We start from the raw sequence: 27,931 nt of genomic DNA, 5'->3' as shown, positions 1-27,931 counted from the left end.
TCTTTTACACCGAATCGCGGGTCTGTACCAATAGCTTTCGATGGACACGCATATGCGTTCACACCGATAGCTTTCTCTGAACGCAAATGCGTTCGTAGCATTCAGAGGTTAAGGGTCCCCGGATCGAGGACAGAAGATCCGTTTTCGTTTTCTACGAAACGTTTATTCGCGAAATGTATCCACATTCGATGGGAATCGCGCGCGAAACATTAGTTTACCCGTTGCAAAGAAGCACATCGTCCTCGATTCATAGACGCATCGTCACGCTCGCGGCGAGTTTTTCCTCGAATATCGGGACCCGCGAATGACCGCTACAATACGTATAAATATTCGTAATTACATTCCCCGACGACGCAAACGCACCGTGGCGCGAGATCGATGGTCACGGGTCGATATCGTTTCGAATTTGTCGTTAGAGACGAAAAAGAAAAAAAAAATAGAAAAAAATCCTTGTTTTCCCCTCGAAGACGGTTCTCGTGATCGATACGTCGAACCGAGGTCAGAAGCGTTCCCCGCGTTCGCGCTCACATAGCAAGCTCGGTAGTAGGCTCGAACACGAATTCCCAGAGTCACCGTTCCCGAACACCGCGGAGCGCGCAACAACAAAAGCATCGATTTTTCACGAGCCCGATATCTCGCCTTTTTGCGACGCAAACTTCCGTAAGACGTTGGGTCTGTCTTGTACCTCGTCCGTGACGTTACTTCGCTGACAATTATTGTTGTCACGGCCTCTGCACCGGCAGTCGGTAACAGGAGTGACACTTCGAAAGGCGGCGTGACGCAGAGTGGAAGAAAGAGACGCGTCGGATGAGGAGAATTCGGTGGTTACGGGGCGAAGAACGAGGACGGAGAAGGGGAGAAGACTGACGGATATCGTGATGAAGGCGTCCTCCTGTCATCTCTCCTCTTCCACCTCGCCAGGCCGTCGCCCCGCGGCATCTCGACCCTCCCGCCGACACCCTTTCCTCGCTTCCGCCAGTAACCGCGCTTCCAACGCTTCTTCTTCTTCTTCTTCTGCTTCTTCTTCTCCTTTTCCTACTTCTTGTTCTTCTTCTTGTTCTTATTCTTCTTCTACTTCTCTTTCTTCTTCTTCTTCTGGCTCTTCTTCTTCTTCTTCTTCTTCTTCTTGTACTCCTCCTCGAGCCGCGTCCGGTTCCAGATGCTCCCGTGGAACGCGTTCCAGACGCGCGCGAATCGCCCGCCGTGGCGTACTACGCCCGGCGACGACACCCGGTCGTTCACGGCCCGCGACGAACGGAACGGAACGGAACGCCACGAAACGGGTTTGTGGATTTTCGCTTTTTAAGCGGGAGCAGCGGCAGCTACGGCAGCACCTACGGCAGCCGCGCATCGATCATCACTGTCGCCTGTTGCGCGATCGGGTGAACGGACGGGCGGATGGACGGACGAGCGAGCGAGCGAGCGAGCGAGCGAACGAACGAACGAACGAGCAAACGAACAAACGAAGGAACGGACGAACGGTCGGTCTTACCGGACGTGTACCCTATCATCCATCATCCAGTCGTCCTACCTGCATCAACGGACGCACCTACGGTGCGACCGTGCGCGCTCGATCATTAATACCATTCGGTCAAGTACGCGCGACGCGACGCGACTCGACGCGAGGCGACGCGATGCGGCGACTCGCTAGATCGCTTCCCCGTGCCTTCGCCTCCTATCGGGGACGGTGTCGCGAGAGACCACCGGCGGCAGCACCGTTAAAGCGCAATTTACGCGCGCCGTTTCCGTAAAAGGGCGTCGCGTTGCCTCGTGATACCAGCTGCAACCGTGCATCTCGCGAACCCATCGAGTCGCGACGCGCGTCGTTAACCGACTCGTTGTATTTTCACGTGCTCCGGCACGCGATAACAATTTCGAATCAAACGCGAACGTCACGTGTCGGACTCGTGGAATTCGAAGGCGAACCTTTGCGAGTACGCTTCGTGAAACGAAGATCGAGTTGTATGTACGAAAGATGTGTAACGTTTCGAGATTTTGGTTCGTGTTGCAATCGTTTACGAGTACGACTCGTTGCAAGAATTTTCGACGTCGCGAGTGGAATCGAACCCGGACCAACGCGAACATTCCGAGTACGACTCGCGGCGCGAATATCGAGCCGTGTGTACCAAAAATAGTGCAGTATTTCGTATTTCGGCTCGTATCGCAACTGTTCCCGCGCGTCACTCCGGCCCGTTTAGGGTGTCTTGTTTCCGGTAGGTTGGGCCCGGATTTCGTCGAGCTTAACGGTACAGCGAGGGGTTAACCCTCTCCGCGGAGATTTTCGCGGCTCGTTTCGAGCGGAGCCACGCGCGATTTGGTCCCATTTACGTACACTGTGCAGTGGATACGTTGAATCGTCGACGGGGAACCCCGGGTAGCTCGTATCGTCGGACGAGTTTCTACAGTAGGTGTCCACCTTGTAACATTCCATTCGAATAATCGTAGTTTCGATTCGGTTTCGTATCTCGTTGGTTTAGGCTCGTCTCGCTCGACGTTAGACGTTCTCGATTTTCCAACGTCGCGACCACCGAACAGAGAAACGACAGTTTCACAGTTTTTCGATCTCTTTGGGACTTTAGTTCTTTCCTAACCACTCGGTACGTGTCTCTTGCGTTTCGAATTAATATAAAATAAAATAAAATCATTTCGGAAAATGATCGATAATAATAAAATCATTTCAGAAAATTAAAAAGAAAAAATCAATCGCGAAAAGTCCGGTAGAAGTTCGCTAGATGGAGCATCGAGGAAAATTTCGTTCCGACGAACGAAGCTCGGATAAGTGGAGTTCTATCGTATATTCGTTACGCGTGACTATAGATTAAGACTATCACCTTACGTGCGACTATACATTTAGATCCGCTAGATACGCGTTTACGATTTAACGGTACGCGCGAGAAGGAATGACGACATTCGCGAAGAAACAAAACACGCACGCACGCACACACGGACCGTACCTTGCGCAAATAGTTATTTAAGAGAGTCAGAGATGTCACGATTACGATGCTGCGCGTATCGGTGATTCAATGGAAACGATATTCTTTCCCGGAGAGTTCAACGTCGCATCGATTCCTCGATCTCTAACGACTGCTTCGATCGGTGACGTTTACGCACAGTTTGGCGCATTGTGGAAACGTTTAATTATTCGTTACGCAATCGGGACGATGTCCGAGCCGGTGTTTATATTTCGCTTCTCGGTTTCAGTATTTTTTGCCCTCGAACGGGAGGCGGTTCGGTTGTCGGTGCACGGTCACGATGGAAAAATTTTCTTCGCACGATAAACGACCAATAGAAACATCGTACGCGGTAATTCTCACAGGAGAATTACTCGTCCCGATGATACGGGCGGCAATAACTTTTAGCGTTCCAATATGTACCAAATGCCCATGTGGCAAATTGTATGCAGGCTCGCGCATTAATAAAGAAAAAAGGGGAAAAAAAGGGACCATCGCGAAGCGATTTATTCGCCAGGTTCGGGTCATCTTTTATTCACCCAACGTGACACGTTGATTTCGTTTCACATTTCGAATCGTAATTCTTATTAAACTTTTATTCGTTGCTCGATATTTTTACCCGAACAAGACTCGGGCGTGTCTCTGGTCTAGATTTACTCCTATTTTCATACCGCGTAGCAACGAATTCTCCGAACGGAGCAATAATTCGCAAAAGTATGTTTCGCGATTACAATTTCAATTATATCGCAGTTGGTCGCGATACGGTATTTTTCCAAGCACTTGTCAACCCTGTCTTCTCGTTGCACAGTTCAACGGCGCAACAATTGAAACGTACAATGTTTAGAAAACGTAAAAAGTGAAAACCGTACGAATGTTCCGTTTAAAGTTGCTCGCCTACTTTTTAGAACTTGGTTCTTTTTATCTCGCATAAAATCGTTCGCTCGTCGACTTTATCGTACAATAATACGTAACGTGGTTCGCGCGTATTGGAAACTTCCTCGAGGGCCGAGAAATAAAATTCACCGCCACTTTGGCGTTCCTCGAAGAAGATCAATAGTCGCGAAATCGATCATAAATATTTGCTCGTTAGACGGAGGAGATTTGGATGTACTCGCGGATCGATTGCCAAAATTCCAAGCGCGGTACGAACGCGACGCGTTCGTCCGGTTATTCCCGTTGATCCGAATGTTAATTAGTCGGGCGTGACTCCATTTGTCCGAGGAAGGTTTCCGAACGATTCAACAGCGACACGTTCCTTTTTTATCGAGATTCGGCTTTTGCGTCGTCGAGTCGCGGCAGTCCATCACTCAGCGTCTACTACGGGCGTCTGTCGCTTCGTCATCTTCCACTTTCGCGTCCCCCCACTCCTCCGTGGTCCCAGGTTACCCCCACTCCGTGGCCGTAGCGGTTCGTTTCTTTCACCGTCCGTCGTCGGTTTCGCGCGATCCGCGCCGAACGATTCTCCTTCGATGCGTTTCGTCGCTCGCGCCTCGCGCGAGAACACCGTCGCCGTTATCTTGGCGCGACGAGTTCGTTCACTCGCTCGTAGCCAAATTGTGGACAGAGGAGCTGCCAAACCCGACGCGGTGCGAGACGACGCGCGTACGTCTACGGTCGGGACCGCATCGAGTGGTCGTTCAAGGCCACGGATCGCGAATCAACGGATCTCCGGATTGGGAACACCCTCGATTGGATTTACAATTCGGTGATTTAGCATTTTTCAAAGAGAGTAATTGGGAATTTTTGAAAACGTCTACTCGGACGTTTCGTTGCGTACGAGAGTCCACCGGGCCCAAGATCCGGAGGAACCGATCCTGATTGGACTTCGGATTCGGTGATTGGAATTTTTGAAATGTTTAAATATCTCGTCGGAGAACAACGATATGAGATCGTGGCGACTCCAATTTTTGTGTCCTTGATATTTCGTTTCGTTAAAGTTTTATCGCAAGTTCAAACCTTTCTCGCTATTATCCTTCCATCGCTTTACTTCTATACGTATTCGGTTGTTCGGAAAGTGATTTCGTTTCTTTTTGGCGAAAATGAGACACGATCTTTTTAGAATGTATAAACGTTTCACTGAATTGTATATTCTCCATTTTGGAAAACGAAATGACTTTACGCGCAACCTGACAGTTATCGTTGTTTCATCCACGAGTGCTATAGGATGAGCTTTCTGAACTTCGATAGACGTCCTATCGCAATGAAAAAATTGGAACACGGGTACGAGGCAACTATCGATAGCGTTAACGTTACGAAAACGTCGTTTGCGTACGAGAGGATCGGATTTCTCTTCGCAGTCGGAACTTCGGGATCGTCGCGGTTACGCGATCTTCCGTGTAGCAAAAATGCAAAGAGAGAGAGAAGGAGAAACAGTGTCGGCGTACTCGCGCTAACCAGAGACAGAACGACAGGGCAGGTCCTCGTTGGCCTTGGCCGGTTGATTTCGTTCCAAAATAACGTTGCCCGCGACCGAAGGGTCGCGAAAAACTCGGTGGCGAACGCGATGTTTGAAAACTTCCATGACCCAGAATACCGAACCGAAACGGTTAAACGCGTTTAACGGGTGTACGATGTACACACCATCGCACCTTCTGTAAGCGTTAATGGAGTATAGCGAGCGGGAACGCGAAAGAACAAATATGGAGAGCAGATGGAGAGATTAAGAAATGGACCAAGTACGGCCAGATGCCGGTTGCGAGTTTGCTAATTTACTCGTAGCGCGTTACAAAAAAAAGAAAAAAAAGAAGGTGAAACGGAATTGAAAAAAAGTAGTCGACGCTGTTACGCGCGTTATCGGTGCTATTACGCGTTCTCGTTGCAGGTACGTCGCGTTACGCAGCGTGTATTATGCAAACAGGAACAAAGTATTCTCGCTCGACATCGCTCGATCGGTTTCTCTCGATTTTACGATCCGCGACACTACCGGTGGCCTCTGAAGCTCGCGCCATCGTCCAGAGTTACCGATAACGAACCGCGAAATTTCGAGCAACGTTTCGAGATCGAACAATATTCGTAAATTTCTCGGTACTTGGTTACCGTTTGCCGCAATATCCACCAAATACGTCTCCTTTCTCGCCAAGTTTTCGTTGGTACGAATTACGGCCGGGTTGCGCGTGTACGTGTTGCAAGGTTTCGTTCCTTTCACCGTGACAATTCGGAGGACGGTTCGGTGTTTCGGGAATCGGCGATATTCGTTCCCGAGTACGGTCCACCTCTTTGGAAACGGCGAGCTCGAACGTGATACGATTTGTTGTAATTCGGATTGCAATGTAAAGTTTATTAAAATACACAGGAATCTCGAGTATCCGGTAATATAACGAATTGTAAATAGAAGAACGTAAAGTCAAAAGTGGGCAGAAACGTACATTTACGTACAAGTTACGAACGAACGATAGCATCGCGCGTCCTTCGCGACTCGGCTTGGAACTGAACGAACCGAAAGGAAAATAAGCAAACGTTTGATCGTGCTACGGACGACCCTTCGACACCGATACAATGGCAGTCCTCGATACAAACGTCAGCCATTGGGCAACGACGTCTGACACGCTTGATATCATCGTCGCGTTTGTTCCGATACGATTAAAGTAGCCAGGCGCAACAAGCGATGGGAACGATGTCGTAGTGCAACGCGTACACGACGATTTTTGCGAGGAATCGACGCGAAACCGCGATGGAACCGCAACCGGAACCGATCCGCGCCCTTTCCGGAACCTCTTCCGTCCGTAACGCTCGACGACGATTATTTTCGTTCTTCATAACCGTTTCGTCGAGAACGTTTATATAACGGTTCGAAACAGTTATTTTTGGAAGAGTTTCAATCCCTGGTTTACGGCTCGATGAAATCGTGCTCGAACGCAAAACGCGGAACGGAGTTTCGCGGATCCCGACGCGTAATATTCTCGCGCGATTCGCGCGACTTTCTTACGAAAAGCGGGAACGACAATTTTGGAAGCGAAACACACCACGACCGATGTGGAAATCCGAGATCCCGGGACTCGGGGTTTCGAAGGGAGGACGACGCGAAAACGGAGCCACGAAGAGAGAAAGGGAGATAAACAGAGAGAGAGAGAGAAATTCTGGAAAACGTATACGTATCCAACGCGGAGAAAGAAAGGCGGGGTGGAGAGGACGGGAGCGTAGAAAAGCAATCGCGCGACGCGGATTCGGGGTTTTCACGGGCCTTGTCGATCGCGCGGGATTGAACGAGGCTCGCTCCAAGTGGCGGGACTTTGGAATATCCGTGGAAAATTGAAGCGTAGGAGGGCGGTTCGCGCCGAACCCGCTTGGTAAGAGACGTGCGCGCGCGAACATCGAGCCGAGTCGTTTAACGTCGATTGTTTTTCGGTCGGCGGTCCGGGTCCGGGAGATCGTATTTCTACGTCCTCGGGAACGCGTTCGGCGAACACGTGGCTCGGCGAGCGATCGAACGTCTTAATCGTAGGGGGTGGGATGGTTCCGTAGGCGGGGAGGGGGCCTCGCCGGCTCTTAGAGGGGACCGAGGCGCATTCGCGAGACGGACGACGTGTTTTTTATACGAGAGGCGGAATACGTGACGCGTAGGCCGTAGAGGCCCGTTTCACGGCGAAGGAACGCGGCGCGGTCCGTAGGACGAAGGGGAGAGACGATTCGACAGCCTGATGGAGTGAGTGTTGACTTAGGATAACAGTCGCCTCATCGGTCAATCAGTCAGGTAGACTACCGTAGGTCGGTGCTCCGTCTTCGGTTCGGGCCTGTCGTCTCGTTCGGACGGCTAAGTGACTCACGAATACGACCACCCGACGATCCGGTTGGAAAGACAAAGCGATTCGAAAAAGAAGTCGAAGAAGAGAAGAAGAGAAGACGAAGAAGACGAAGAAGACGAAGAAGAAGAAGAAGAAGACCGCGAGGACGAGGACGGTGAAGAGGAGAGGAGATGGACCGGGACCGAGCGGTACAGGTCGAGGGGGAGACCGAATCGTAAACATTTGCATCGACGCCGAACGCGTCGTTCGCTCCGGAACGAGCCGCCCGATCGGGGGTGGGGGTTGTCGAGAGGGGATCGTTTCAGGAGGGGAAACTCGCGAATACATTACGGGGGGATACATTCGGTGTCCGAACGGAGGACGCTTCTTCGCGTATTCTTCGCTCCCCTCGTGGTGTCCGTGGACGATAGAGTTCGAAACGCGAGAATTATCGACGGAGGGCGCGAACCGAAGCGTTCCGTGGGTCCGGAGGCCGGTGGTTGATGCGAAACGAGAGTACGGGATACCGAGACGCGGAACGTTCGAGGTCGGAGCGAGGATTCGAGAGCCGGTTGCTTCGAGAGGAAGAACCGTCGGTTGGAAGATGGCGAGAACGAGCGAAAGGCAGGAAAGAAGGACAGAGGAAGGAGAATGGATTCACCCGTCAGTCACTCTCTGGCAGACCGCGAGAGAATCACAATGCGGAGCCTCCCTTTGCTCTTCGTCTCTCTCCGTCCTGCCCACCCGCCCGCTCGTCCGTCCGTTCGTCCGTCCGTCTGTCTGTCTGCCCGCCTGTCCATCCGTTCGTCTCTTCGTCTGCCTCCTGTCACTCTCCTCGCCAGCCTCCCGACGGTTCTCGCATCAGGAATTCATCTCCTCTCCTGTCCTGTCCTGGTCTGCCTTGTCCTCCTCCGTTGCTCCTTTTGTTCCCTCCGCCCTCCTTCGATCTTTCCTACTCCCACACCCTGCGCCGCTTCGGCTTCCTCGCTTCCTCGCTTTAACCCGCGTCCTCGACACCGCCATCCTACTCTTCCTCCTCCACCGCGTCCTCCTACTCCTCCACGTCCTCCTCCTCCTTCTCTCGCCGGTTACTCGTTATTACGCGCCGTTTTATTTCCGGTACGTTGCTCGAGAGCCTCGCTCGATCGACCGGACGAACGTCAGCCGCTCCTCGCGCGCAGCACCGCGAGGCGCGCTCACGGACCGCTCCTCGCGGGCCCGCGGGGCCCGTGGGCCCCCGTGCGCGCTCGCTCGCTCGCTTGCTCGCTCGCCCGTGCGCTCGCCAAGAGATTCATCCCCACCAGCTCGAATCGTCGTTTTCCCCCGCGCGTTTCCCCCGAATGCTCGGCCAAGGTGAGCGGCCGTCAACGTCGCAGAGATCGAGACGAGGATAGTCGCGCCAAGTAGGTGCGCGCGACGAAAAACTCGTTATCTCGGTTTGCCCGGCGAACAATTAAGCTTGCCGCGGGTCCCTCGGAAATTTTCGCAACCCGCGCGATGTTTTAACAACCGGTTTAATTGCTGGCAAACGCAGCTGATTTAACGCGCGTCGATGGCGCATAAATTTAGAACGGACGGCAGTCGACGCTACCGTAAAGCTCGGCCGTATTAAAATTTACTGTCCCCCGATCGTCTTCGCCGGTGCGTTCGGTAGGTGAGCGAGGGAAGCGACGAGGACCGACGAGGACCGACGAGGACCGAGGAGGATCGACGAGGATCGACTCGCGCGGAATATTCTCTCTCGCACGGACGATAAGAGATGGGGATTTTCGCGACGTCGCAGGACCTAGAACAATTATTTCGCGATACGCTTTAACGATCATTTCGGGATACCGGTTAACGTTAATTTCGCGATACCGGTTAACCATCATTTCGCGATACCTCGCGGAGTTCTTGGATCGTACGCTTTCGAGGTCTTCGGGTCGAATATGTTTCGAATAACTTTTTTTTTTTTTATTTGTAGGAAAGAGTATTTGTAAGAAGGAAAAAAAAATTTTACATCGCGCGAGGCTATCGATATCGATCTCGAAACTATATCGGTGCAAACTGTCGCGTAAGGTGATCGATCGTTACGAAATTGTTCTTGAAAATACGCGGACGTTGCTCGACGAATCGTCGTTGCCCACAGTTTCGTTTTCACAAATTGTACCACGATTTTTCCTCGGGAAGTAGTCGCCAAATTATCGTTATCGTTTCTTACGACCGAGTTAATCGTGTCTCGTTCTCTCTCGCGTCCGATATACGGTGTGTGAAAAAAATGCGCGATGGTACGAGATTCGATGAACCGAGTACAAAACGCTTAGTCAACGCGAATCAAAAAATCGACGTTATCGGAGTTGGCTTTGGTAATGCAAGTTACGAACGATGGATCGAAACCGTTGGAAACGATGTCATTTTTTATGCTTAGAACGAATGGAATTTGAAAAGCTCTTTTCGTCGAAACGCTCCGATTCGTTTGTTTCTTTCGACGAATTAATATTTCTTCGAGAATCGAAATTCATCGTTTCGAAATATGCACGAACAAACGCGAAGAGCTCGATGAAAAGAATCGTACTTACTTAGTATACTTACCTCGGACGCTTCTTTCTTGTCTAAGTACAATTTTACCAACGCGTACCATTTCCTCGGTTCCCAGCGATTCAACTAGTGCGATACCTCGTCGCAACAGGTAACGCCTTTCGAAGACAAAAAAAAAAGAAAAGAAAAAATGGCCCGAGGATCGTATAGGATGCATCCTATCTAAAATCCCGGTTTAGAATTCGTGAACGATAAATTGGTTTCCCGCGAGGGAGAAACCTTTCCACCCGGTGCACTTGGAACGCTCGATTTCCGTCGCGACGGGAAGCTCGAAAATCCGCGTCCGTTCCGACCGTATCGATGGTTCCGTAGCCGCGCGAGACGCAGACACTGGTCACTACAATTCGAGAAGGGAGAACGTCCAGTTGCGTCACTCGTGACGCGACGGGTACGTCTCTGCGCGGTCACGTTGTCGCTGCTGGTGACCGAGTTGCCCGGACGTAGAAGTTTACGCGCGACGAGGAACGCGAACGAAACGAGACGCGACAAAGCGAGACGCAACGATAGAGTTCGCTAATGCGACTCGCGAGGGAAGGACACGATCTTAACGCGATTTTCGAGAAAAACGGTGGAGCGATCACTTACGATTTGTGTGAAATATTACGCGTGGATACTTTACAGTTTTCAAGGTACGAGCGATTAAAGTTACGTATTTCGGTACGCAAGAAGATGTATCGCGATACAAAGCTTGCAATTGATGTAAGAAATCCAATGGAAGTTAATACAAGATGTATGCAATCGAGACATCCTACAACCAGAGGATACAAACTGTATCGATTTTAATTCCGATCTACTTTTGCGGATCGACGGTAGAGCGACAGTTTTTAATAATATTAACGTCCACTGGATTTCTTACGCCTGTTCTAACTTTGATAATTTGTACCTCGGAAGCTATCGAACATCCACGCCTACTATTTTGTACACGTGAAAAGCGATCGCTCAATCGTTCCGCTAGAAACAGAATAGTCCCTCCTGTGACGCCAGTAGAGTCCCTTCTCCTTCGTTTCGATCCGTATGGATGTCTACGCGTCCAACGGAGAACAGTCGACTGTTTCGAGTTCCGAAACCACGGTGGTAATATCGCTAGACGACCGAAATACCGATCGTTTGGTCTATGTCGCTCGATCCGAGCCGGTGAGTCGTCGGGTCGGTGCTCGCTCCTCGGCAATTAGAAAGCATCGATCTTCGCGTCCCATCGTCCACGGGAGTCGCGAGCGTGACCAACGTGGCTGCCGAGCGGCTCGCGAATACCGTGGTACCGGTTAACCGGTGCCGTGTACCGACACGTGTACGCGTACGGTAGGACCGTCCGTATTCAGACCTCCGGAGAGGCGCGCGAGGAGAATACTAAAGAAAGAAAGAGAAAGAGAAAGAGAGAGAGAAAGAGAGAACGCAAGTCGTATAGGCGGAGAGATCCCATGGGTCGAAGGGTTGGCGGGACGTATCGCGGGAGGAAAAGGGACGGCGCGGATCGGAAAAAGTCGAGCACGGAAGGCAAAAGGAAGAGAAGAAGAGGATTCGCCGATAAGACTAATTATTGTTGCGCATCGTGTACCGATGGTGTATTGGCGCGGCGGAGGAGGACGATCGAAAGGGAACACGAGGCAAGATCGAGGCCGGGGGTAGGGGAGGGAGAGAGGCGAGGTCTCGTGTCTACGGTAGCGAGCGCGCGTGCACGTACGTTGAGTCCGCTTTCACGGGCGAAACGAGCGGGCAGAAGCGTCGTCGGTACGTAGCTACTAATATATCCCGGGTGGTTGGTAAGGCGCGCAACGTTCCCGAGCGTGCACGGGAGGAGTGGATATCGCGCGGCAGCGATCTAACCGAGCCGGTGTCGGGGCTCGGCCGCTTTCAAGCCTCTCGGTACGCCACGCTCCTTATTCCTCTCGTATCTATCCCGAGGCCTGAATATGCAACCCCGTAGCGCTAGACTCCTCGTTAGCGATCCGCCAATGGGGGATACGGGATCTTTGGCTCGCGCCACCGCGCTCCGTTCGGCTCGTTTCGGATCCGCGGTGAGACGGCTCGCGTCGCGGGGAATTTAGCGGGATACGCGATCTCTGTCTCGAGAGAGAAAACCAAGAGGGAAGAAGAAGAAGAAGAAGAAAAAGAGAAAGGAGAAGAAGAAGAAGGCGTAAACGATACGCGTTCGTTTTTACGAATTCGCGGAGCGGAGCGAATCGAGAGGGAAACGCGAACGGAACAAGGAGATCTCGAAGGTTCGAAGCGGGCGGAGCTGTCCGCCGGTGGTCCGCCCTGGTCTCTCGAGTTCTCGCGTATCCCTTCTCGGGTACGAGGAGAGCTCGGTTCCAGACCGTTCTCGAGCCCTTCCTTTTGTCCGTTTTCGTGGTCGTCTTCCTCGTTCTCGGCGTCGACGCGGTCGTCGTCTTCGTGGTCGTTGGTCGTTCCCGGTCGGAGCACCTCCCGTTCCCGGTCGAGTAGCAGCCAGCAGCCAGCAGCCAGCAGCCAGCAGCCCGGCAGCTCTTCCATCGAATCGTTCACGGTCGCGCTGGGCTACGGAGGGCCGCTCCGGATGAGAGAGACAATGGACAATGGGGACATAAATCTGCGTAATTAGTTGCCGATGCCTCCGCGGATCAATGCGCGATCTCCTTTCCCTCCTTCTTCCGCGGCCCATCGGCGAACAAACGATCGTTTGGTTGGCCGGTCGGCAAAGTAGGACGGTGCTCTTCGTCCCGGTTTGTCCCCACCCTCTCGGGAAGGGAGGTGTGCAGGCTCCTTTCCGCCTCTTTCGCTTTCTTCTGGGGCCCGAACGATCGGCATCCGAGGGTTCTCGAACGAGGACGCGCGACTCCGGAACAAGATGGCGATGCAGCGCGGAACCGTCCCCTCGTTTCGGTGCCACCGACGATCCCTCGAATCCGCCGCGGACGACCAACGAAACAGAGACGCGCAACCTACTTCGCCGTTACGTTTCCGACGCCGGGGACGATACGATGGCCGACTCCGCGATTCGTTATCGCCGGTTCAAACGTAGAAACGATTTGATTAAGAGCCGGAACCCTCTCCGACCGGCTCGACAATGGCCCACCGTGATCTTCGCGCCCGACGCGTACGATTCAACCTCGCCATCGATGCGACGCGTTCGTCCTCCTCGTCGTACTCGTCCTCGAACGCAAAGCTCGATAAATGAACAGATAGCGCTATTGTCTCGCGAGGCGTCCGCTGCTCTTTGCGTCGTTTCACCGCGTTCTCGACAACGTCCTTTCCAAATTCAGCCCCTCGGATACGCCCTTTTCTCTCTTCGTTTATACGCACCTTGTCGCCCGACGATCTTCTATAACTCACGAAGAACTTACGTTTGTTCGGTTCTAGTAACGATCGCGGTCGCGAGACGACGATCCTTCAGTCGACGAGATCGTAAAATCGTTGACGGATCGGTACACGCAAATTCCAACGAGCGTAATCCATTCGAAGAGATACCAACATTTAATTAGGTATTGGTAGGTATCGGTTCGTTCTCTCGAGCACCAGGAACGAATCTTACTCGCTCGTAGAGACTCTTTTTGCGGTTCTTTTCAAAGATCCGATTTCATAGCGGTAATAGTGGTTGAAACAGCGATTTTTTATGGAAGAAATCACTTTGTCCACTTGTTTCATCTATTCCGTTGCTATCTTTCATTTCTTTAAGAAGCGATCGTTCGAAAAAATTGTTTTTTTTTTGCTATGCGTGCAGTGTTACATGCGAGTCGTTTGATTGTAATTTAAACGGTGAAAAAATAAAAATAAAGTTCAGAAAGGATGTTTTTACGTAATCGGTGGGTTCGAGTACGGTAAAGTTGACCCTGATCCGATCGCGCACTCGTCACTTGCAGTCGTCGCGTTCGGTATCTCGTTTCGTTGGGCTCTGTTTTCGCGAAAGAATCGTTGCATCTCGAATCTCGTCGAGTCACCGATTATCAATACGTCCCGAACTTTCTAGAACCCTTTTACGATCGGTTCCACAGCCTTGATAAAATGTTGTATCAATGTTAATAGATCGAACCGTTTCCTAAACTTGTTCGCTTCTCTTGTTACTTTTAGAAATAGCGTTACGCGCCCTCCTACAGCGATTCTGTGCAATTTATCTGCTTTTGTCCGCACGTTTGTTCACCAAACGGTTAAACCCGTTTACAATGAAATAAAAAATAAGAAACGAGAATGGAACTCCGTTTGGCAAGTCGATCGAAATCGAATTCGCGAGTCCTCTCTCGCGTAATGAAAAAACTGCGAGCAATACAAGTCGGGTCGTAGGATTTTTCGCTCAAAAATATTTATTCAACTATCCGTGGACTATTTATTGAAATATTCTTTCTCGGTTAAAATACCGTGCTCCAGCTGCCGCGATGATCTTCCGTTTCTCCGGTGGAAACTCATTTCCACGTCGAAAGAATGCAAGCTCCTTGGACGCGAAATAATCGTCGACCCATTTTTTCGCTTCGCCGTGATTTTCGAAGCGCTGTCCTTTCGAATAGGGTTGCATCGATCCGAAGCGAAGAAAGAAGGATTTTCCATCCTGGCTTTGTTATCGTTTCGACCGGTGACTTCGGCGATAGACATCCCAGCCTCGAAATAAATAAATCTTATTTCGTCTGGAAAATCGTTCAGAATTATCGTTCGTTGGACCCAACCCTCCACGGAATTAAGAAAGTAACGGTTTTGGAAACTTTAACGTTGGTAACATTATTTTCTCAAATTTCAGTAACTCGTAGTTGTACGAGAAACTCGTACTCGAAGATCTTCTTCAAATTCTTGTACAAATTCCAAACATTATCCATTCAAAGTCTAACCGAGCAACTATCGCGAAGCGACATATACAGCGACAACTTTACTTCGTTTTAAATTAAATACGAAAAAGTTTCGTTCGCTTCTACGCTACCGAGGTACCGTTCTTCCTTGGTTCCATCGGATTGGTCGATTTTGGACCATCGATGCGTTTGGTCGCGAGAAAATGATCAATTTTCGAGAAGCGAAAGAAAATCGACGAGAAGAGCGATTCGACTCGATGCTTAAAAAATCTGTTCGTCGGAAAGGCAAAGAGCGATTAAATTATTACGAAGATTTTGAAATCACTTGTTCGAAGTTTGGTCGAGAATAGAATTGAAAGCGTGCTCAATTCGTACGAGCCGTTTTGGAGCTTTTACGATACAAGTGATACGCACCGTATACGTCGATATTTGATCGCTCTAACTTTCTCGTCTATAATCGCCCGCGTTTAATATTTTTTCGTTAGTTTTCTTATATTTCTGGGTCACGGTGCCACGTACGGATATAACTTTCTCGTTCGATGTTTACGGACGCAAAGGGTGGTACGATCGAATATTCGTATCTATTTTTTTTATCGTAAAAACTTTAAAACAGTCGCAAGACGCTGTCACGAGTAGAACGATACGTTTGAAAAAAATCTACCAAAGTATCGTTTTAACGAAATTTTCGATTCCATTCTCGACTGAACTTGGTACAATTTTTAAAGCGTTTCCAGCTAGTTTTTTTCCCACGAGAATAATACGGTTTTCGAATACGTTGAAAAGAATCGGATACGTGTACGCGTTCGTTCGTTTCTCGTAAACCGTGCAACTGACAAGAAACAAGAGCGAAGGTAGACTCGGTCGGCAATGCGATAAATACGCAGATGCAAAATACCCGCGAGTACGATCGTTGTAATTCTCCCGACCATCGTCCGTACGATATCCGAGGGTTGAAGCGCGAAATAATTAGGAAGACTTCGAAACGGTGCGACGCGCGATCCTCGAGGCGTCGACGAGGTGCAATTAATTAAATCGAACGAAGAGCGAAAGAACAAGTATTCGCGAGAGGTGTCTAACCTCTCTTTGTCTCTTTGGGACAACACGCGGATACGATACAAATACGTCCGTGCGAAATCGAGAGTATTTTTGGACGTCAAATTTCACATCGAGTGTTACGAGATATATACATGTAAAATTGATTAAACGGCTCAAGAAATTTGGTAACGAGAGTCGTTAGAGATGCATGATAAAAGTTTAGATACGAGTGAAGAATGTTTGCCCAAGTACGTATCCTATTTATCGAATCGAAGAGGTCGAAACTAAAAGTATATCTTTACGGAGGAAAAGTGAAGGATACTCTCGAGTTCTTTGAAAGAGTATATATGTATATGTTTACGCGTTTCGATAAGAGCGGATTACGCACAACGTTGCAAACTATTTCGAATAGGAAAACTAAATCGGTTAGCGATCTCCCGTGATTTCAATGTTCTTTGCTTTGGCGCGTTGATCGCAGGGGTGTAGTCGTAGTTTCGAGAGTTCGTGTTTCGTTTTTAGTGCTGCAATATTGTCCTTGTCCTGTGGAAGATAACGGATTATATGGCAAAAGTCTAACTCCAGATTCTCTCCGATTCTGGAACGCGGAAGAAAAATTTGCGACATTTTGATTCATCACAAAAGCGCTCGACGGTCTCGTAAACGCTTTGGATATTCTCCAAAGATTCTCCATCGATGTGCCAAACGATCGTCCAAGACACCGTAACTTTTTTTACGGTTCAAGCACACGGTTCTGGAATCAAGAGAACGATCGTCGAGGTTAACAAGGCTCGTTCGACCTTGGACTTTTTCTCCTCGATCCGTAAAACGGTTACCCCGTAGGAAGGTTCGTCGATGCATCTCTCTCCTGTTCGCTTCTCCTTTTCCATGATCTTTGTCCATAATTTTCGCGCAATTCCCTAACGCGTTGTTCCACGCGACCGAACAAATAATTAAAAAGCATCAGCTCGTCGATACGACGAGGCGAACGACGATCGTGGAGGTTTCGTTTCCGGAATCTGTGGCGCGAGCTCGTCGAGTTCGATCCAGCTCGTCGCGAACTGAAAGGTTCCTTTGATTTTTCCGTTCCAGGGGAGGACGGAGTCGAAGGCTCTGGGCCCGGCACGGACCTCCAAGGGGAGGAAGGCGATTGCGCGGAGGATGACGGCCCGATTAGCCCTAGCGAGAGGGGTTGTGCGGCTGCGACCAAAGAGGAAGAGGATGGCGAGGCGACCGACGAGGAGGACGACGAGGATGCAACGCCGCCAACGCCACCGCCTTCCGCTACCGCGAGATTGAATCCCACGATTTTGAGGGACACGGGACCTCCGGACAGGTAAACGGAGCGCCCGCTCGACGAGGGCCCCGGGAGGATCGTTCGCGTCCGCGTGGACGTGGAGAGAGAAACGCGCGACGAGAAAGAGCAAACGAGAGAGAGAGAGAGAGAGAGAGCAAGAGAGAGAGAGAACGAAAGAACGAAAGAACGAAAGAGAGGGAGGCGCGAACGTCGAAAGTACGGGCGTAAATTTCGACGAACGCGGTCCGCTTGAAACTCATTAGCCGGTGCTTTACCCAGGGCTTCGTCGTAAACCGCCTAAATCAACGAGAGCGATGCTGCCGTTCGCTTTGAAGTCGCCGACCTCGGGCGGTCCCCGTGTACACACACGGGTATTCTCGTTGTTTGAGCGCGACTAATCGTCACGGATCCGTGGCGCGAGCGAGACGCGGTGAAACGCTATTAACCGGCCGCGAAAGGAAACGCGTTGCGGCGGCTACGGCTACGGCTACGGCGGCGGCAGCAGGAGAGACACCGGGACCGATAGAGACGCACGGAAAGAGGGTGGGGGAGAGACGAAGGGATAAATAAGCCGGTGCCAGACCGATATCGGTGACTGCCGTGCGACGTCACACGGCTAATAGAGATAGGCACGTGTTACGCGTCGAGCCGCGGCGGCGATCTCGCTAACGCCGTCGGTGACACCGCCGCCACCGCCGCCTCCTCCGCTATCCACCGCCTCCACCGCTCCGGTACCGTTTTGCCGCATCACCGCTCGGCACGGGGGCGGTCGTGGCCGCGGCCGCGGCGGCGGTGGCGGCGGTGAACGTGTGTGTGCCGGTGGCGCCTCCGCGTCCCCCGCGTCCCTCGCCGCCCCGCCAGCCCCCGAAAACTTCCCCTGCATGCGTGCCGGTGCTCCCCTTTCATCTCGCGGCACGCATTCGGCATTCAGTCAGGAGCAGTCAGTTACGAGCGAGCCGTCGACAAGCCTGCAACCGCTCGCGGCCGTTCTCTCGCGACGACGATTTCGAATTCGCCTCGCGTCGCGTCGCGTCACGTCGCGTCGTATCGCGTCGAGTCGCGTCGCGTCGCTCGTGCGCGGGTAAGCAGATAGTCAGCGCGCGCAGTTTCGCGCCACCGATTTTCGACCATGGGAGAAGGATTCCGCGCGGCCGTTCTCGATCCACGCGCTCGTTCGCCCGCGCCCGCGCCGAGCACGCGTTAACGATTCTTCGACGTGTATCGATTCATCCCGATTTTTAACCAACGTTCTCCACCGCGATTCCGACGTTCCCGCGACCGGATCGTCGCTTCGGCAGTCGCAGTGACGCACAGTGCCCGTGCGAGTCGTTTCGCGCTCTCGACGGAAACGGAGCGCGCGCGAGTGTCCTCGAGAGCGGTTGCTCGACGCGGGGATCGAACGGTCGCGCAACCCTCGAGATTCGCGCGTTCCTCGCGTCGGTGTTCGGCGAACGGAAGCTCCGCTGACGAGAATACCGAGTACCGTACTCCTAGTATCGAAAGAACCGAACATCGCACGCGTAGTCGTAAGGAAAGAATCAAGTACGTTGAATCGGAATACCGAATACCGTACGCGTTGTATCGAGATACCGAATACCGCGCGCGTAGTCGTAACAGAAGAACCAAATTGCGAACGGATTCGACACGTTCGTAGAAGCTTCCACTCTTACGGTTTCGCACCCTCGTGGCACGGACGACCCGATAGTACGATCGCGACGATACCGCCAACGCTTCGAAAGGCGCGCGTTGCTCCGTGATATTCGACCCTGTTACGAGCGACTACGGTCGATCGGTCGATCGCGCGTGTACGGTTTCGCGAATCGTTCGCGATCGAGCGATCGATTCCTCGGAGGATGGACGCGAGAGGTCTGCGCGCGACAGAGCCAAATAGATCGATGCTATACTTTTTTTTTCCTGTGACGTTTACGCGGGTAGATTACGCTTTGGAGACGATCGGCGGTATTTCGAGAACGTCGTCACCCAGCACGGAAATATCGATCATCGACGACGATCATCGATGACGATCGATCGGCGCGCGCGTATCCAAGAGCGCTTCAACGCGGCGTTCCCCGTGTTCAAAATCGGTTCCGAAGCATTCGACGAAGTATTCGACGCAAAGAAACGGAACGACGAACGAGGATAGAAATACGCGGGAAATCTCGAGGAGAATCGTGTCCGGCGACGAGGAACGCGCGACGATGCGTAGCCCGTTCTAGCGCGGTCGAGTCGCGCATCCCATCGACAACCCCGTAACGTTGTTCCCCTCTGCTTCGTGCTTTCAGAGAACCAATGAGTCCGCGCTGTCCCTCGAGAGATTCTCGGGAATCGTCCGGTCCGGCGACTGGTAGTCCACCGCCGCCCGCAACGAGGAGCAGCGCGAGTCCGGTCAGCCCGAGCGGCATCGTGCCTCTTCCGCTCGGCGGTCATCCTCTTCTACCGCCTCATTCCGCGGCGATGATGGCGGCGTATCTGCAACAGACCCACCAGAGGCTGCTGCTCGGCCATTCGCCGCTGTCGCGCGGCTCGGTGTCGCCGTTGGTGTCCTCCTCGTGTTCGCCACCGGCAGCCACCCCCGGTCTCTTGGTCTCGCCGAGCAGCGCGGGCGAGGTATCGCCATCGGCGACACCGTTGCCCGCGGTCCTCGACTTCAGCACGAGGAAAGCGTCGTCGACCGAGGACGACGAGGACGAGCAGATACTGAACCTGAGCAAACCACCGACACCGTCCTCCTCGACGGAGACGAACAACGGGCCGCTGGATCTCTCGGTGCCGAGCAGAAAGCGGCCCGGACCGGAGGACTCGCCGCCACCGCCGGTGCGGAAATCGTCCAGGTTGGCGGGAACCGCCGCGGCCGCGACCGTTCACCAGGATCCCGCCCAGGCCGTTACGGCGGTCGGTTTCGGTAGACCGCCGGTCGTCTCGCCGTGGACGTCACCGGTGGTGGCCTCGCATTTCCCTTACTTCGCCGCCGCGGTCGCGGCAGCGGCCACTAGTCAGCAGCAGCTCTCGCCGAAGAGCACCGCCGGCGTGATGGACCACCATCAGCTCTGGAACGGCAAGATGAAGCCGCCCTCGGCCCTCGAGAAGTCCTACCAACCGAGCGAGGCGACCAAGGCGCTCGAGAAGATGAGCGAGCTGAGCAAACTGGGCGGCGAGGATCTGTTCAGGTCGTCGTCGAGCGGGACGGCCGGTGGACCCGGGGGCGTCGCGGCCGCCGCCGCCGCCGCAGCCGCCGCCGCCGCTGGTAACGCGACCGGTTCGACGTCCGGTAGCCGACACAGCGCCTGGCAGTCGCACTGGCTGAACAAGGGGGCCGATCAGGCGAAGGACGTGCTCAAGTGCGTCTGGTGCAAGCAGAGCTTTCCCACGCTGGCGGCGATGACCACGCACATGAAGGAGGCCAAGCACTGCGGCGTAAACATGCCCGTACCGCCGCCCGGTTCCGCGCTTCATCCACAGCAGACCAACGTACCGAGCATTCCGACTCCCCAGCAGTCTCATCAACCCCAGACCACCTCCTCCGGCAACAGCGGATCCGGGGCCGGGGGCGGTGGCGCCGGATCGGCGACACCCAGCAGCAAACAGAGCCCGTCCGAGTTGAATCTCTTGATCAAGGAGACGATGCCCCTGCCGCGGAAACTGGTGCGCGGACAGGACGTGTGGCTGGGCAAGGGGGCCGAGCAGACCAGGCAGATCCTCAAGTGCATGTGGTGCGGTCAGAGTTTTCGTTCTCTGGCCGAGATGACCTCGCACATGCAGCAAACGCAACACTACACCAACATCATCTCCCAGGAGCAGATCATTTCCTGGAAGTCTTCCGACGAGAACAAGGGAGCCGGCGGGGGGAGCGGCGGTAGCGGGGGTGGAACGGTGAGCAGCGGGGGCGGGGGTAGCGGAACGACGATCCCCGGTAGCGGCGCCACCGGACCCCACGGCGGAAACACCGCCGGACCGGGTTCCGGGACTACCAGCAGCCACGTGAGCGCCGTGCTTACCTGCAAGGTGTGCGACCAGGCGTTCAGCTCGCTGAAGGAGCTCAGCAATCACATGGTGAAGAACTCCCATTACAAGGAGCACATTATGCGCTCGATCACCGAGAGCGGTGGACGGCGTCGCCAGACGCGCGAGAAACGCAAAAAGTCCTTACCGGTGAGGAAGCTCCTCGAGTTGGAGAGGGCACAGAACGAGTTCAAGAACGGCGACGCCGCGGCCGGTCTCGGCCACAGCCTCGGTAAACACGCGAGCCGGATCACCTGCGAGAAGTGCGGCGAGAAGATCGAGACGACCACGTTCGTCGATCACATACGTCAGTGCATCGGCGCCGGGACCGTGAGCGCGAATCAACGCAACTTTCTCAAGAACGCGTTGATGTCGAATCATCTACCGGCAACCTTACCGCCCTCCGAGAGCGGACGCAAGAGCGCGAACGAGGACAGCTCCCCGGTATCCTCGAGGCACCACCGATCCCCTTCGTCCGCCAGCGACGCCACCACCCCGGGCAAGGACACACCGACGCCCACGACCAACGAAACCACCGGCAGCTCCTCACCCTCCGTTCTGAACGCCATCGAGAAACTGATCGAGAAGAGTTTCGATTCCCGCGTCAGGCACGGCACGCCCGGTCTCCATCACGCCCAACCGGGCGCCCCGATGGGCACCAGCATCCTCAAACGATTGGGCATCGACGAGAGCGTCGACTACACGAAACCGTTGGTGGATCCGCAAACGATGAACCTGTTGCGATCCTACCAGCAGCAGCAACAGCAGCAGCAGCAGCACCAGCAGCAGCAGCAACACCAGCAGCAGCACCAACAGCAACACCAACAGCAACAGCAATCGCACTACGGCGCAAGCACGGCTGCGCGACGGGAACGAAGCGGAAGCGAGTCCAGTTCGGTGTCGGAGAGAGGCAGCGGGGGCAGAACCGACTCGATGACCCCCGAGAGGCGTCTGGACTTGTCGACGGTCGGTCACTCGGACAGGCATACCCATCATCATCGCGCCACCCCCGACAAGCAATCGATCCCGCAAGGTTTAACGTCGGGACGTCATCATCCGACCGCGGAGGAATCCGGCGACGAGGAGTCGGTCGCTTCGGCCGCTGCGGCAGCGGCGGCGGCTGCGGCGGCGGCGGCGGCGGCGGCGGCGGCGGCTGGCGCGACTTCGACGGTGGTGGTGAAGAAGGAGCCGAGGGACGAGGAGAGCGAGGAACGGGGCGGGAACGACGAGGAGCAGTCCCAGTCTCAAGGTAATCGGGACGTTTACGTGAAGAAGGAGATCCTCGAGGACTGCAGGGACGAGGAGGATCAGGGCTCGTTCGATCATCGACGAAGCAGCCTCCACGAAGGTTCGGAGGAGGGTAGGGACGTGCTCTCGCCCCGCGTGAACCCCCCGACGCCGAGATCGAGCGGTCAGCTGGAACAGCTGGCTCGCAGTCCTTGCAGGAACAGCACGAGCAGTCCGACGAGCAGCGACCGATCGGTGACGCCACGGGGTACCCCGGACACCAAAGGATCGAGTAGCCTCGGGGCGTTGTCCTCGATGTTCGACAGCTTGTCGGGCGGCGGTAGCGGTGGCGGCGGTGGCGGTGGAGCCGGTGGTCCGGGCGGTACCGGGAGCACGGTCGATTCGCAGGGGCGTAAGACCAGCAGTCATCCGTTGGCCGCGTTGCAGAAGCTATGCGACAAGACGGAGACGAGAGGTCCGAGCGGCAGCGGTGCGAGGTCCGGCGGCGGACCCGGCTCGACCTCGAGCCACGGCACGGCCGCCGGTAGCGGTGTCGGCTCGAGCGGGCCGGGTTCCGGTACGACACCAGGAGCGATCCTGGCGTTCAGTTGGGCCTGCAACGACGCCGTCGTCACCGCCGACTCGATCATGAAATGCGCCTTCTGCGACACACCGTTCATCTCGAAGGGTGCCTACAGGCACCACCTGTCCAAGATGCACTTCGTCAAGGACGGTGTGATCCCGGACCCCCTGACCATCGGTCGTTCGGCCGCGGCCGCTGCTGCGGCGGCCGCCGCTGCTGCCGCCGCCGCCGCGGTATCCCAGAACACCGCCGCGGGACCACCGACCGGTCACAGTTCTTCCTCGCCCCCGACGTCGCAGCGCAACAAGTCGCCGCCGCTTCCGCAGGCGAACGGCAGCCCGTCACAGTCAGCGGCCTCTCCCCTCGAGGAGAGCCCGCACTCGAAATTTCTCAAGTATACGGAGCTGGCCAAACAGTTGTCCAGCAAATACGTATAGTCCGAGCCCCGTAAGTAGCGGTGCCACTTGTACATAAGTGTATCTATACTGTAACGACTGTAACTAGCGACCACCGGTTCGAGACTCTTTCGACCTTCGAACCTCCGCCTCGCGAGTCCGTCTATACGTTCGCTCGCGAATTTCGTTATCCGGGCAAGGATTCCGCGTCGTGGCCGCCACCGCCGCCGCAGCCGCCGCCACCGACACCGCGTCTTTCCGTCTACGCGCCTACCGAACTCGTTTCACCCCCTGGTAATAACGACGATCGCGTCCACGGCACGCGCCGTCTTTCTCGAACCTGACCCCCCGCGAATCGTCTCGGTCTTCGCGCACCTTCGCGTCGATTCGCGATAACGAAACTTTGTCGCCGGATAGTCGAGCAACGCGGGCGTACAAACGGTACCCGATACATCCGACGAGGAGGTGGATGTCGAACGTGCGTTAATTAAATTGTGATGCCACCATATCTCGCGGCACTGCTGAGTCAAGGGGCTCGGCGCGCGGCCAAGTTTGTGATTTTATAAATACTTAAGGACATTTACGACCGGCGATGAGAGGCGGTACGAAAGCGAGAGAGAAAGAGAGAGAGAGAGAAAGGGACCGAGTGCCTGTGCGTGTGCGTGTGCGTGTGCGTGCGTGCGTGCGTGTGTGCGAGAAAGAAGGACCGAAGAGAACGAAACCAGGGGCTTGGAACGGGGACGGGTGCGGGAGAGCTAAACGGAGAAACACCATTGATTGGGGGGTCACAGGGGGGATGGTGAAGTTTTCGAAACGCGAACGGAAGAGAGAAAGAGAGAGCGAGAGAGAGGGAGAGAGAGAAGCTTACCTATCACGGCTGTCGTAAGGTCGGATCATCATGTATACCTCTAGAACGTAAGAGCGTAGTTGATTAGCGCATAGGTTAGGCTAGGGTCCGCCCCTGTATAGGAATCTCTTTGTTGATACTTATTGCTACGAAACCGGTGAGATCGTTCGAGGTCGAACCTCCTCGAAAGTCTACGATTGCCGGACGAACGGGATAACGAGCGTAAAAGATGCGGCGTGTACGGAGCGCGAAGAAGCAACGACGAGACACGAGGTGCAATAGCGAGGCTCGCGGTTGCTCGAAACGCGCGCGGGACGAGTACGCGAGAATACAGAGAGAGAGAGAGAGAGAGAGAGAGTGAACGAAAGAAAGCGAGAGAGAAGGAAAGAGCGCGCGCCCGCGCGACGCAGCTACGTCCTCGGAAAATTTCGTTTTCCTTCGCTCGTAGCGCGCGAGTAGACCATTGTAAATTTTCTTTGTTCGAAATACTATTTATTGCGCCGTGCGAGCAAACGCGACATTTTAAGTGTAAAATAACTATCGTTATTATCGCTCGAGTTATCGCGAGCACCGTGTATATTGATTACAATTACGATTATTCTATATTATAAAAGCGAGAGAAAAAGAGAAAGAGAGAAAGAGAGGGAAAGCATAAAAGAACGAGAAGCGCGCGCGATGCGAGAAATTTTTTGGATGGCGGGGCGTGTGGTTGGAAACCGAACGCGTTTCGGCGTGCGAGCGTGCGTGTCGGGCGCGAAACGATCACCGGAGCGAATAATCTTGTATCAGCGTGCGTGCGTGCGTGCGTGCGTGCGTGCGTGCGCGCGTGCGCGCTCGCTCGCTCGCGTACGTCCGTCCGTCCGTGTGTGTACGTGTGCGCGTGTTTCGAGTGGGTGAGACGATCGAGAGTGCCCGAGCGAGAGACAGAGAGACGGAGAGAAAGGAAGCAAGAGTGAGAGAGAGAGAGAGAGTGAGAGAATGAGGGAAAGTGAGAAAGAGACGCGACGTAGGAACGAAAAAGACGGAAAGATGCGCGAGTTTGCGCGAGTTTGCGCGTGTTTGCGCGAGCACGGCGAGAAGGATCGGTCGCGCGAGAGAAATTGTCGGAAGTGTCGGACTCGAGCGAGAGGAAACAGCCCGAAGGGACGATTGACTGCGCGCGTTCGAGGACGAGGAAGCCCGAATCTGGAGCGGAACACACTTGTATACGTATTTCTTGTAAACTCTAATTCTTCCATCGCGGACTTTAAAAGTATTTATCGATATAACGATAATATTAATATTATTATTGTAATTATATACGACTGCTGAGAGTGGGGACGATAGGCGAGACACGCGAGGTCCAGCGCGTGGACGCGGAGAAACGACATTACGCGCACAATGGGAAACGCGGCATGTGTACACACTCGCGGAAACGAATGATAAACGAAAAATAACGTGGATGGCCAACCGTGCGAAAAATACGCTCGAAAAGTACCTACCTACTTACAAATGCGCAACCACAAAGATATGCATCATGTATACGCGACTCTTGAAACCATTTTACCAGATTTGTCATTATTTAATTATTTCGGTTGTATTTTAAAATGCAATTAAAGCTCAAATAAATATATATGTTATAAAGTATAACAGTGCGCGTTCATTTACTTCTACACCAAACTCGCCCTTTACGATCACGTCGTCGACGTTGTCTTCGTCGTCGTCGACGCTGTTCTCGTCGGACGATCCAGTACCTAGGTTTGGAAAGGGGCAGCATTGTTAACTGGATACGGGCTACGGCGTCGGTTCGAATATCTATGCGCGTGCGTGCCGGTATCGCGGACACCGACTCGCGTAGAATGTCGTCGAAGAATAGTCAGGACCGGCGGATAAAGTAGATAAACCGGGGGACGCGTTACTAACATAGAATCGCTTATCGGCCGTAGGACCTTTCGCGAGATACGATCTCCGCCAAGGCCGTCTCCTGTCTCCCGTCTTTCTTGTCCCCTGTCCGCGTTCGCGCGGAGCATCCTGGTTAGTCGCGAGTCGCGGAATCGTGAGCTCTCTCTCTCGGTCGAAAAAATTCTAATTTCGAATTTTATTCTTCTTCTTGTTTTCTGTTTTTTTTTCTTCTTTTTCTCTCTCTCTCTCTCTCCCACCTCGTTGCTCGCGATAACAACTTCGACTCGTCGGATCTCGAAGAACCGCATTTGGATCGACGAGTTCACGAGTCCCGGTCCCAACGATCCGAGAAGCGGCGAATCGAACCTCCTAATCCGGACAAGCCCCAGATAACGAGCGGGTTACGTTTTTTCTTTCCAGTGAGAATTTTCATTTATTCGCTTTGCTCGACCGTCTTTATTACGCGAGTCCTGGAACGGACGCGTTTAAAATTAAATAACATCTTGTTTACGGTAATCAACGAGAGGATTCGGTGTACTCGTTATTTTTCGACTTTAGTTTTCTTTTTTAATCGTCGTTACGATACAACGGACGGTATTGTAAAAACTTAGATTTCTTTTTTCTTTTTTTCGTCGCGTAATAATCGACCTCGGAGAAGCGAATGGTTGTTAATTTCAATTAGATCGTGCACCGTTCTTTCGATTCATCGTCTTCGCGTTGATGTATATCGTATTCTCGGAGAGAGAGAGAGAGAGCACCATCGGTTCGCGAGAGTAGCGGCTCGCAAATTAGGTCAACTGTATCCATAATTACTGAAAACGCTCGACTTAGTATCGTTGCGGGAATATTTTTGCTTAAAATTATTAACGGCGGTATTACGCGCCCTCCCTTATTAAAACTAATAAAGTTTCGTGTACCTTCCGAACCGTACAGGTATCTGCTATGCTCGGCGCGAGACTCGTATCAAGATTATTATTAAATAATAGTAACGATATCAAGAGAGCGAATAAAAGGAGCGGGTAAGTGAGTAAGAGGCGAGGCGCTGCTCAAATGTTGTTATTAAAACCTGACCGAGCCGTATCCGTAAACTGCGCAAAAAAACGGTAAGAGTACAATAAAATATCGGGAAACAACGAAATTGGTTAAACACGTTGGAAAATGTGTAACGAAACAGAGGATTTCGGTAACGCGTTTAAAGGCGATGCACGTTCGAGAGTTATCAGGGTACTGGTTGAAAGTCTAAAAATGTTGTAAACTTATCGAGGAACTCGAAGGAATATTTCCCCGTTTCGTATTTTTACATCGTAAAAAAAAGTAGATAATTATCGCGCGTGTGCTCGTTGGAACGAAATTGAAATTTTTTTTCTACAAAACACTGGTTCGAGTTTTGAAAAATAATACAAAAAGAGGTCGCGTTGAAAATGTCGTCGCAACGACAAAAGTACGATGCCCACGGCGCGGACCATGTTTTTCGTGCCGTCGTTCTGAAATATCCTTGACAATGTTTTTTTTGCGCAATTAGTTTTCGACACAACGAAACCTCGACAGGTGGAAAGTTCGTTTTCTTTTTCAAATATCGTAAATTATACCGTTTTAAAAATATTAAACATTTCTGTGCGCCACGCGCTACAAAATACTTCGGAAAACGACGATAATCCTCGATCTGTGATTTT

The 27,931-nt window shown here is 53.1% G+C and overlaps 1 protein-coding gene across 5 annotated transcripts in view; it reads left to right on the top strand.

Annotated features, from left to right (window-relative positions):
- The window catches only part of Tio (zinc finger domain-containing protein tiptop), a 173,193-nt gene extending 147,196 nt beyond the window's left edge, over positions 1–25,997 (top strand). For 4 of the 5 annotated variants that reach the window (XM_076324224.1, XM_076324220.1, XM_076324225.1 and 1 more), the window contains 2 exons: positions 17,122–17,365; positions 19,609–25,997. In XM_076324224.1, the coding sequence (XP_076180339.1) occupies positions 17,122–17,365; positions 19,609–23,572 (4,208 nt within the window). In that variant the 3' untranslated portion in view covers positions 23,573–25,997. Of the gene's footprint in view, positions 1–17,121; positions 17,366–18,292; positions 18,408–19,608 lie in introns of those variants that run through there. The other variant, XM_076324226.1, reaches the window with a different exon arrangement.
- Positions 25,998–27,931: the final 1,934 nt, after the last annotated feature.

Source organism: Ptiloglossa arizonensis, chromosome 12 (assembly GCF_051014685.1).
Source record: "Ptiloglossa arizonensis isolate GNS036 chromosome 12, iyPtiAriz1_principal, whole genome shotgun sequence".
Classification (NCBI taxonomy): Eukaryota; Metazoa; Arthropoda; class Insecta; order Hymenoptera; family Colletidae; genus Ptiloglossa; species Ptiloglossa arizonensis.
This window is presented reverse-complemented; position numbering and strand designations above follow the sequence as displayed.